Source organism: Oncorhynchus mykiss, chromosome 18 (assembly GCF_057628025.1).
Source record: "Oncorhynchus mykiss isolate SJ-2025 chromosome 18, ASM5762802v1, whole genome shotgun sequence".
NCBI classification, from domain to species: Eukaryota; Metazoa; Chordata; class Actinopteri; order Salmoniformes; family Salmonidae; genus Oncorhynchus; species Oncorhynchus mykiss.
The window spans coordinates 24623413-24635725 of record NC_143039.1 but is presented as its reverse complement, the minus strand read 5'-3'; the positions used below and the strand labels follow the sequence as shown (position 1 = coordinate 24635725).

General features: G+C 48.5%; 1 protein-coding gene across 13 annotated transcripts in view; it reads left to right on the top strand.

Annotated features, from left to right (window-relative positions):
* Window positions 1-12313, top strand: part of LOC110495689 (inositol polyphosphate-4-phosphatase type I A) — a 41355-nt gene that overhangs the window by 12947 nt on the left and 16095 nt on the right. For all 13 annotated transcript variants that reach the window (XM_036952071.2, XM_036952070.2, XM_090207936.1 and 10 more), the window contains exons 2-10: window positions 6592-6810; window positions 7048-7092; window positions 7180-7298; window positions 7793-7909; window positions 8150-8229; window positions 10485-10599; window positions 10743-10833; window positions 11409-11556; window positions 11698-11828. In XM_036952071.2, coding sequence (XP_036807966.2) covers window positions 6705-6810; window positions 7048-7092; window positions 7180-7298; window positions 7793-7909; window positions 8150-8229; window positions 10485-10599; window positions 10743-10833; window positions 11409-11556; window positions 11698-11828 — 952 coding nt within the window. In that variant the 5' untranslated portion in view covers window positions 6592-6704. The remainder of the gene's footprint in view (window positions 1-6591; window positions 6811-7047; window positions 7093-7179; window positions 7299-7792; window positions 7910-8149; window positions 8230-10484; window positions 10600-10742; window positions 10834-11408; window positions 11557-11697; window positions 11829-12313) is intronic.

Here is a 12313-nt window from a genome sequence, read left to right as displayed (position 1 = left end):
ACTTGAAATCGGCCCTAATTAATCGGCCATTTCGATTAATCGGTCGACCTCTAGTCTGGAGGGCAATACTAACCACTGTAGGAACTAGGTAGCCAGTCTAGTCAGGAGGGCAGCTCTAACTACTCTACATCCATGTAAATGAAGGTGAAGAATATGTAAGACTTTTTGCACCTACAAATTCATCTGGATATTTATTCAGGAAATGAAAATGTCAGGGAAGTCTTAAGATTTTGGAGATATTATTTTGATAGGGACTATTAAATTATATGATGAATCCAGTGCTATTTGACCCTGATACAGGGCTTACTCACAGCACCTCATTTAGACATATAAAATAAGCACTGTTAGTGTCAAGAGATGTATTTTTTTAATGAATGTACTCTGTTTGCTCTCCAGCAGTGTTTACCTTCTCCATAGTCATTATGACACAGATACTGGTGTGGTGCAGAGTTGAAGTCTGTTTAGACAAGGCCGGGGCTATAAAAATAACTAATGTGGGCTGGGAGTGCAGGAGGACGACAGTAAGATGGAAACTAGTGACATGGAGGGAGAGCCGTTATCCTGCCTTCTGTATAGGTGTGTTTGATAAGGGAGAGATGGGAAGTCAAGATCTGAGGAAACTCTGAGACGGTATGCTTTTGAGGCGGTATGCTTGTCGTCGTGTGTGTGTATGCGCGTGCGTGATGCCTGGCCTGGACAGTCAGAACCTTGGCAGTCAGTCAACACAGAAACAATTTTTTGCCTTTTAAGGGCAACAGGACTGAGCTCGTCTCCACACTGCCCTTCTCAGGCTTGGAGACTGTCTGAGACTGAGAGCAGAGAAACCCTTGACACAAACACATCCTAATTTCCAGGTGTGGTTGGACAAGACCCCTCCGTGTGATAGTGTCAATCCCACTCAGAGAAGTTCCGGGGGGAGGTTCCTGAAACCAGCACAGAGTGGGAAGAACCACGGCGCCTTGAGGTGCTTTCACAACCAAGGCAAGCTGAGGTTTTTAGATTCAAGACAAATTAAAGAATGATCTTGTCGCTTGGCTAGTAATCCTGATGGAGTCAGAGTCACATGGCTGAATTAGACTCATTAACGGTAGAATTAGCAGGAGTGTAGTCTGCTGGGTAGGAGTAAACAGGGAGAGAAAGGAGAAATCTTTCAGGCAGTACCGTGGACGCCTCTCAATGTTAACGCGCTCACTCACTCACCCGGTTCCTTCATAGAGAGCTTTCCAGTTGCGTGCAGCATTAGACTTAACATAACAGCAGAAGTGAAATCCACTAAACCCTGCCAGTCAGATCGGGACGCCAGTAAGACCAGCTGTCGCCGTTGGTGTCACTTCCCTCCTTTTTAAGTTAAATCAGGTAGAAACCTATGCATCGCATTGTCCTTACCAGAGAAGCTAAGGACTTACAATGTCTCAAGTGTCAATGTCTGTTTACTCATATCTGGTTAACCTACAGTACCAGGTGCCCAGGGTAAAACGAAGACACTGAAAATTCATCAAACCCGTATTCGCAAACCTAGAAACCGGTTTGAACCGAGTCTGGTCCCGGCCCAGTCTGTGCGGTATTCTCCAGTCGTTACTGGGTGTGAGAAACTACGTCAGAAACCCAGCAAGGATTTGTTAACCTAGCCGTGGAAGCTCCAAAAGCACATGTGTCCCAGTTCACGTGAGTTACTAATCATCAGGGTCTCCTCACTCTGGTGCTATAAATCAAATGTTATTTGTCACATGCTTTATAAACAACAGGTGTAGACTAGCAGTGCAATGCTTACTTACAGGCCCTTCCCAACAATGCAGAGAGAAAAATATAGGAAAAAAATGGTAAAACAAGGAGTACACCGTGAGTAACAATAACATGGCTATATACACGGGGTACCAGTACCGAGTCCATGTGCAGGGGTACATTGTAATTGAGGTAGATATGTACATATCGGTAGGGGTAAAGTGACTAGGCAACAGTATAGATAATAAACGGTAGCAGAAGTGTATGTGATGGGTCAAAAGATTTTGAGCAGGGGGGTCAGTGCAGATAGTCAAGGTAGCTATTTGGTTAACTATTTAGTAGTCTTCTGGCTTGGGGGTAGAAGCTGTTAGGGTCCTGTTGGTTCCAGACTTGATGCATCGGTACCGCTTGTCGTGCGGTAGCAGAGAGAACAGTCTGTGACTTGGGTGGCTAGAGTCTTTGACAATTTTTAGGGTCTTCCTCTTACACAGCCTGGTATAGAGGTCCTGGATGGCAGGAAGCTTGGCCCCAGTGATGTACTGGGTCGTATGTACTACCCTCTGTAGCGCCTTACGGTCGGATGCCAAGCAGTTGCCATAAACGGTGATGCAGCCAGTCAAGATGCTCTCAATGGTGCAGCTGTAGAACTTTTTGATTATCTGAGGAAGAAGAGGATCTGTGATGAGTGTGCTAACCAGACCTGTATCTGCTGAGCTTTTCACCACCAGCAGCATCCGTTAGCTATCGATGGGCTCTCCTCCAGCATTTTTGCCTGATTAAACAAGACAGGCCTCCAGCACCTTGTACTCCTGCCAGGAAAGCCCCCAGCCCAGCCTCTGTGGGATGATGCCCAACTGACGGCACTCTGGGGATGTGTGTCTCTACGACAGGGTTTCCCCTATGAATGCATAGGCGGGACGCCCACCCTCATTCCCTAGCTCTGTTGCACACCCCTGCCTAAACGTAGACCAAAATATTTGAGGCTATGCAGTCTGGGTATTTAGTTCCCTTCCTTTCTTTTGATGCAACCTAGGAGAAACACTGGCCTGCAGGGGAAGTTTACCTACTTGATCAGAGCAGACATCATTAAGCTAGCAGGATGTCCTTGATGTAACCTAGGAGAAACACTGGCCTGCAGGGGAAGTTTACCTACTTGATCAGAGCAGACATTAAGCTAGCAGGATGTCCTTGATGTAACCTAGGAGAAACACTGGCCTGCAGGGGAAGTTTACCTACTTGATCAGAGCAGACATCATTAAGCTAGCAGGATGTCCTTGATGTAACCTAGGAGAAACACTGATCTGCATGGGGAAGTTTACCTACTTGATCAGAGCAGACATCATTAAGCTAGCAGGATGTCCTTGATGCAACCTAGGAGAAACACTGGTCTGCAGGGGAAGTTTACCTACTTGATCAGAGCAGACATCATTAAGCTAGCAGGATGTCCTTGATGCAACCTAGGAGAAACACGGGCCTGCAGGGGAAGTTTACCTACTTGTTCAGAGCAGACATCATTAAGCTAGCAGGATGTCCTTGATGCAACCTAGGAGAAACACTGGCCTGCAGGGGAAGTTTACCTACTTGTTCAGAGCAGACATCATTAAGCTAGCAGGATGTCCTTGATGTAACCTAGGAGAAACACTGGCCTGCAGGGGAAGTTTACCTACTTGATCAGAGCAGACATCATTAAGCTAGCAGGATGTCCTTGATGTAACCTAGGAGAAACACTGGCCTGCAGGGGAAGTTTACCTACTTGATCAGAGCAGACATCATTAAGCTAGCAGGATGTCCTTGATGAAACCTAGGAGAAACACTGATCTGCATGGGGAAGTTTACCTACTTGTTCAGAGCAGGCATCATTAAGCTAGCAGGATGTCCTTGATGTAACCTAGGAGAAACACTGGCCTGCAGGGGAAGTTTACCTACTTGATCAGAGCAGACATCATTAAGCTAGCAGGAAGTCCTCATCCTTCTGCTCCTACTCATCATCATCATAACACACAGTAATGTGCCTTCCAGTCAAACTGATGACTAACCCTTCTGCCATGTCTATGTCCTTACAGTCCAACTAAATAAGTAAACCTTTTTCTTCAGGAAACCTGGTTAATGGGTTTCATTGAGCAAAGCCCAGAGTGATACTTTGAAGAGCGCACTGTTGTTACCATGGAGACAATAGGGGGCAGATGGAGTGGTTCCATCAGAATCCTTAATACAAACAGCAGGATGTTTTTCTATCTCGCCACAGCTGAATCTCTGGGAAAGTCCACATGAACGCTAGAAAGGCTCTCTGCATAAAGGATGCCCTACATATCAGCCAAACACTTGTCATTTAACACAGAAGTGGACCTGTGGTATCACAGAGGAACAAAGCGTTCAACGGAACCTTGATAAGTGGTTTTGTTTATACGGCACATCCAGGCAGTGTTGATCATCTTGACTCAGCTGGGTATTGTCAATAGACGTATGTGAAAGCAAGCAGCTCTGACCTTTTCCTCCTTGCCTGACCTAGTCTCTCTGAGGTGTTCTAGCCCTAGTGCTGTGGGCTGTTGCTAGCTACTATACTCCAGATGTTAGCAGTGACAGAAATAGAGTGTGGATCTCTATTGAAGCTGTTAAGTAGACCAGGGCTGGTCTACTACCCACAGCCTCCAGCCTCAGTGTAAATGGGCTAATTGTTCCTGTTTGAGGAGAGACCTGGTTCCTGGGCTAACTGGCCAATGGCTGAGGGCCTTCCCTGGACGAACTATGTCCCCTGAGGGGGAGGTGTGGGGAGAGGATGAGGAGTGGGAGGGACATTGGATGGTTTTGTGATGAAGAGTGAGAGCAGAAATGTGCTCTATTTGGAATACGCATCACTGATATGAAAGTGGTCAGGTCAACATTGAGAAAAACGTCTGTCACCACTCATTGTTATTTTGCGTGAAGGGCACAAGTTGCTCCATTCATGCCTATTCAAACCCTTCTTCAGTTGATGCCAGCTTATACAGTGCATTCGCTGCACAGCTATTCTCAGGTCTTTCCAGGGATGTTCGATCGGGTTCAAGTCTGGGATCTGGCTGGGCCACTCAAGGACATTCAGAGCCACTCCTGTGTTGTTGTCTTGACTGTGTGCTTAGGGTCGTTGTCCTGTTGGAAGGTGAACCTTCACCCCAGTCTGAGGTCCTGAGCGTGCTGGAGCAGGTTCTCAGTACTTTTGCTCTGTTCATCTTCCCCTTGGTCCTGACTAGTCTCCCAGTCCCTGCCGCTGAAGAACATCCCCACAGGATGATGCTGCCACCACCATGCTCCACCGTAGGGATGGTGCCAGGTTTCTTCCAGGCTTGATGCTTGGCATTCAGGCCAAATAGTTCAATCTTGGTTTCATCAGACCAGAGACTAATTTTTCTCATGGTCTGAGAGTCCTTTTGGTGCCTTTTGGCAAACTCCAAGCGGGCTGTCATGTTCCTATTACTGAGGATTGGCTTCCGCCAGGCCACTCTACCATAAAGGCCTGATTGGTGGAGTGCTGCAGAGATGGTTGTCCTTTTGGAAGGTTCTCCCATCTCCACAGAGGAACTCTGGAGCTCTGTAAGTGTGATGACATAGGGTTCTTGGTCACCTCCCTGACCAAGGCCCTTCTCCCCCGATTGCTCAGTTTGGCCCGGGGGCCAGCTCTAGGAAGAGTCTTGGCGGTTCCAAACTTCTTCCATTTAAGAATGATGGAGGCCACTGGGTTCTTTGGGACCTTCAATGTTACAGAAATGTTTTGGTACCCTTCCCCAGATTTGTGCCTGGACACAATCCTGTCTCGGAGATCTACGGACAATTCCTTCAACCTCTTGGCTTGGTTTTTGCTCTGACATGCACGGTCAACTGTGGGACCTTTTATTTAGATAGGTGTGTGCCTTTCCATATATATATATTTTAGAAAAATCAAAACCTTTTCACTTTGTCATTATGGGGTGTTGTGTGTGTAGATTGATGGGACTAAAATATTGTATACATTTTAGAATAAGGCTGTTGCATGACAATGTGGAGGGGTCTGAATACTTTCTGAAGGCACTGTATGCTGCCATTATTTAATACGTTTTATAACTCTCAGTTCCTCTATGCAATCAATTAACTGATGACTTGAGGGTTGAAATATGTGTGATTTGACACCTACTCTATCGTGGCTTCTCTCTGAATTAATGTGATAAAGTGCCCCTTGAAATTGTAAGCAACCGTTTTGAAATGACGTGAGAGCATTGTGTAAACAGGACGAATAACATTGTCGTATTCAGAGCTTGTTCCTGTCTGCTGGCAGGCTGAAGGACAGTCTGTGTTTACTTCATGTTGTACACTTTGTGCCCAAACAAAGACCATGCATCCACTGTATCAAAACTCTGAACATAGGATTCCATGGACGAAAGCCTTGCTAGACAGTCAGACACGAGTACACACATAGACACACACTGAGGGACGTACACACACACACACACACACACACACATAATCTAATTTGTCAGATGCGGTTGAGAGCAGATTGTGCAGCAGAGAGATGGATGCAGTGCCCTGGGGATGCTGTTGAAGCAGAGTAATGATGTCTAACTGCATGTTCAGACACGTGCTGCTCTCTCTGTCGATGTCCCTCCATCCCTGTCTCTCTATATATATTTCCGTCCATCCCTCTCTCTCTTTGTATGTGGACTAGCCTCTCCTCTGGGAGTCCAGCCACCTCCACAGCCTGCAGTGCTCCTGCACCAAAAGTGAAATTTGAGCGGAGAAGATGAAGGGGGGGTACAGAGAGGGAAAAGAGAGAGAGAAACAATGGTCAGAGTGGAGATGTGAATGGACGTATAGTTGGTGTGGTCCCTTATGTTTATCATTGTCTCTCCCTCCTTCGCCCAGCTCGTAGAGGAAGGCCCAGGCGGGGCCGTGGAGTGGCTCAGTACAAGGGTGTGTGTTCTCACCACCACCACCCGTGCCTCTCCTCCCCCCTGGAGCAGGCCAGCAGGATCAGGATGTCGGAGGCTAGAGAGCGTAGCCCCCGCCACCAGAGACCCTGGTCAGTGTACCGGGCCAACACCTTTGACCTCTCCTCTGAGATGATCGGCCTGGCACTTGCAGGTGAGAATGGGAAAGGGTTGTGTGTTGGACACAGACTATATCAAGGAAACAAACAATAGAGACCATGTGATGAACAATTGGTAATGGAATTACTTCCTGCCTTGTACACATCCTGTTGATCCAGTCTGTATATCAAGGTACACCAACATGTTTTTATCACTGTTGTCCTTTCATTTCTGCCAACTGAATTAGTGGAAAATGACTTGTATGAGTTAATGCTACTTTGCTGTTTTGTAGGGAACAGCCAGGATCCAGATGAGCCTGTTCTAGAGTTCAGTGTGGGTGAGTACAGTAAATTAACTTCTATAGGAATTTGTCTTTCATTTCTTGTTCCGTGCGTTCCAACGTGCTGTGTCCCTCCCTCCCCAGCCTGTAATGAGTTGGTGACACCAGCTCTGGAGCGGAAACCCAACAGCTTTGTGGCAGTGAGCTGCACCACCCCTCCCCAGGCCTTCTGGACCAAACACTCCCAGACGGAGATCATCGAGGTGAGACAGGCCATCATCCATCGTCCCTCTGCCCCCTGGGGCCGTCGTCCCTCTGCCCCCTGGGGCCGTCGTCCCTCTGCCCCCTGGGGCCGTCGTCCCTCTGCCCCCTGGGGCCGTCGTCCCTCTGCCCCCTGGGGCCGTCCATTGCACTGCTCTGTTGTGTTCCTATATGATTGTAGGATGTTATCCGGCAGGTAGCCTAGCGGTTCAAAGTTTGAACCAGGAACTGAAAGGTCGCTGGTTTGAATACCCGAGCCGACAAGGTGAAGAATCTGTTAATGTGCCTTTGAGCAAGGCACTTAACCCCAATTTTCTCCAGGGGCGCCGTACTACTATGGCTGGCCCTGTAAAACAACACAATCTACTGCACCCATCTGGTGTATGTGACAATAAAACATGATTTTAGAACGTTGTTAACTAATATCTTACTGTATGTGTACAGTTTAGATGAAGCAACAATGAGAGCTTCATGGATTGATTGCTTCCCCCTACAGGGCACCAATAACCCTATATTCCTGAGCAGCATAGCCTTCTTCCAGGACTCTCTGATCAACCAGCAGACGCAGGTCAAGCTGTCTGTGTACGACGTCAAGGACCGCTCTCAGGGCACGGTGGGTAGAATATTAGATAAGATGACATTAAAACACCAAGTAATATGTCCCCATCAGATAATAAACTACTAGGTCAGTCCCATTCCTCTCATCACCTCCCTTCCCTCACCAGCCACCTTGGGAGTGTTGTTGTCTTCGATGTCTCTCTGTTTTCTTTCTCTCTCGCTCACTCCCTCCCTTGTTCTCTCCCTCGCTTTCTCTCTTTTTATTCTCTCGCTTTCTCTCTTTCTCCTGACCTAGATGTATTTATTGGGCTCAGCTCTGTTTCCTGTGAAGGAGTTGCTGCAGGAGAAGAACCACAGGTTACACCTGACCCTGAGGTAGGAGAGAGACAGGTTACACCTGACCCTGAGGTAGGAGAGACACAGGTTACACCTGACCCTGAGGTAGGAGAGAGACAGGTTACACCTGACCCCGAGGTAGGAGAGACACAGGTTACACCTGACCCTGAGGTAGGAGAGACACAGGTTACACCTGACCCTGAGGTAGGAGAGACACAGGTTACACCTGACCCTGAGGTAGGAGAGACACAGGTTACACCTGACCCTGAGGTAGGAGAGACGCAGGTTACACCTGACCCTGAGGTAGGAGAGACGCAGGTTACACCTGACCCTGAGGTAGGAGAGACGCAGGTTACACCTGACCCTGAGGTAGGGGAGACGCAGGTTACACCTGACCCTGAGGTAGGGGAGACGCAGGTTACACCTGACCCTGAGGTAGGGGAGACGCAGGTTACACCTGACCCTGAGGTAGGGGAGACGCAGGTTACACCTGACCCTGAGGTAGGGGAGACGCAGGTTACACCTGACCCTGAGGTAGGGGAGACGCAGGTTACACCTGATCCTGAGGTAGGGGAGACGCAGGTTACACCTGACCCTGAGGTATGGGAGACGCAGGTTACACCTGACCCTGAGGTAGGGGAGACGCAGGTTACACCTGACCCTGAGGTAGGGGAGACGCAGGTTACACCTGACCCTGAGGTAGGGGAGACGCAGGTTACACCTGACCCTGAGGTAGGGGAGACGCAGGTTACACCTGACCCTGAGGTAGGGGAGACGCAGGTTACACCTGACCCTGAGGTAGGGGAGACGCAGGTTACACCTGACCCTGAGGTAGGGGAGACGCAGGTTACACCTGACCCTGAGGTAGGAGAGACACAGGTTACACCTGACCCTGAGGTAGGAGAGACGCAGGTTACACCTGACCCTGAGGTAGGAGAGACGCAGGTTACACCTGACCCTGAGGTAGGAGAGACGCAGGTTACACCTGACCCTGAGGTAGGGGAGACGCAGGTTACACCTGACCCTGAGGTAGGGGAGACGCAGGTTACACCTGACCCTGAGGTAGGGGAGACGCAGGTTACACCTGACCCTGAGGTAGGGGAGACGCAGGTTACACCTGACCCTGAGGTAGGGGAGACGCAGGTTACACCTGACCCTGAGGTAGGGGAGACGCAGGTTACACCTGACCCTGAGGTAGGGGAGACGCAGGTTACACCTGACCCTGAGGTAGGGGAGACGCAGGTTACACCTGACCCTGAGGTAGGGGAGACGCAGGTTACACCTGACCCTGAGGTAGGGGAGACGCAGGTTACACCTGACCCTGAGGTAGGGGAGACGCAGGTTACACCTGACCCTGAGGTAGGGGAGACGCAGGTTACACCTGACCCTGAGGTAGGGGAGACGCAGGTTACACCTGACCCTGACAGTCATGTGTCTACCATAAACACCTCTCTGATCAGACAGGATTCGTATGTGATTAATTATAATTATAATATCTATATAATATAATTATTAATATAATTATAATAATATAAGATATAATTATCTTCATATTGCTCCCGAGTGGCGCAGTGTTCTGCATCTCAGTGCTAGGTGTGTCACTACAGACACCCTGGTTCGAATCCAGGCTTTATCACAGTAGGCCGTGATGGGGAGTCCCATAGGGTGGCGCATAATTGGCCCAGCATCGCCGGGGTAGGCCGTCGTTGTAAAATAAGAATTTGTTCTTAACTGACTTGCCTAGTTAAATAAAGGTCAAATAAAAATAAAATATGCCATGCCTTTGGTACGGTGGCAGGTAGCCTAGTGGTTGGAGCGCTGTGCCAGTAACCCGAGCCGGCAAGGTAAAACTAAATCTGTGTGCCCTTGAGCAAGGCACTTAATCCTAATTGTTCCAGGGTTGCTGTTGTATCAGGTGTGTCCTTCTTGCTGCCAACGCTCACTAATCCTGTTTCATTCTTTAGTTATCAATGGCTGACCCTGGCCGTGACCCCACTCTGTGAGGGGGTCTCAGGAGTTGGGATATGGGAGAAGAAAAATAAATGTATAATATATTCTTGTACATTTGTGAAATGGGACAAATGTAAACACCCAAATGATTATTGTCTTAGAACAGATGAGGATGCTTAAATGTATGGCTCCATAGTAATGTAAATATGAAGCCTATACATTTTTCAGCTAGATTGTTTTGGGTCTGTCATAGTTTTCTGCTGTTTGATCGTTGCTTACTGTAGACTGTGTGTTCCTGGGGGATGCCGTTGACAGCCCTATTGGTGTGTGTTATTGATGAACAGATCTGCAGAGAACAAGCACGTGGGGAACATCACCATCATTGCCTGGCAGATAGAGGAGAAGCGGGACCAGAGGACTCTGCCTGTTGCCAGGTTACCAGACGCCATCAACGGCAGGGTGAGCTTCCGAGACTCTCGCCGGATCCCTACCGCTGACACCAAATGTCAGACACCCGTGACCTGTGAGACCGTGGCCAGGGTCGTGTGTGTGTGTGTGCATATGTCCTGCATGTGTGACTCTTCTATCCTTGTGTGCCACAGACCGTGCTTCCGGTGGATGAGAGCCTGACAGAATCCATGGGTGTCAGAGCCAAATATGCATCTTTATGCAAAGACACCCTGCTGACATCAGGTAGGAGGGACAGCTGGGTCTGTCCCATTATCTCAGCCCACTGGCACCACCTCTACCAAAGCCCACTAGAAGAGCCTGTCACCCCACTGAGACACTTTGTAAGCAGGCGCCAATATTTCAGTGTCACCTGAGACGAATGCAGTTAGGTATCATCTTCCGGAACATTTCACCTAATGTCATTGTCTGTTCTAAAAATGATTTCTGCGGCTCTAAATGATTTGATTGGACATCCATCTGATCCGTCCCTCATGGCTGGATGTTAGCAGGTTTCACTGAGTAATGTCATTACCCGTACGCTCAGTGAGAGATTGTTGCTTTTCTTAGTCACCACTCTCAGATGTGTGTGTGTGTGTCTGGACAGACATCTGTATACAGTGGAATGGCTTATTGTCCTCTGGGAAGGAAATACTTTTTCACATGCTCCTCTTACACTTTAAATCACCACGAGACAAAATATGACCTTTCGAAATATGCAGGTCCTTTATCATTTATTACTTGACCTGTGGAGCAAAAGAAATGATTGAGAGATTGTGGTAGATGATGTTGAGCATGTTCCGTGTGTGTGTCTCTCTCAGTGTTTGGAGGCACCATGTCCAGAATGTATCGTTTCCCCACCACGGACGGTCACCACCTGCGGGTGCTAGAACAGATGGCTGAAAGTGTGTTGTCTCTCAACATCCCCAGACAGTATGTCAAACTACTGCTGGAGGAGGACGCTGCCAGGTACACTACTACACATATTCACACACACAGAGACAAATACCTCCACGACATGTGTCCAGGGATTTGTTAATTGAGTGTGCATTAATAAAATATAATTTAATTCCTAAGTTGCCAAAGTGTGTGTGTTTGACGTGTTTTCAGGGTTTGTGAGCTGGAGGAGCTGGGGGAGTTGTCACCATGCTGGGAGAACCTACGACGACAGATAGTCACTCAGTACCAGAACATCATCCTCGCGTACCAGGAGACTCTCTCTGACCTCACCAACTACAAGGGTTAGTACTGTACACACACACACGACTACCAGGAGACTCTCTCTGACCTCACCAACTACAAGGGTTAGTACTGTACACACACACACACGACTACCAGGAGACTCTCTCTGACCTCACCAACTACAAGGGTTAGTACTGTACACACACACACGACTACCAGGAGACTCTCTCTGACCTCACCAACTACAAGGGTTAGTACTGTACACACACACACGACTACCAGGAGACTCTCTCTGACCTCACCAACTACAAGGGTTAGTACTGTACACACACACACGACTACCAGGAGACTCTCTCTGACCTCACCAACTACAAGGGTTAGTACTGTACACACACACACACGACTACCAGGAGACTCTCTCTGACCTCACCAACTACAAGGGTTAGTACTGTACACACACACACACACACGACTACCAGGAGACTCTCTCTGACCTCACTAACTACAAGGGTTAGTACTGTACACACACACGACTACCAGGAGA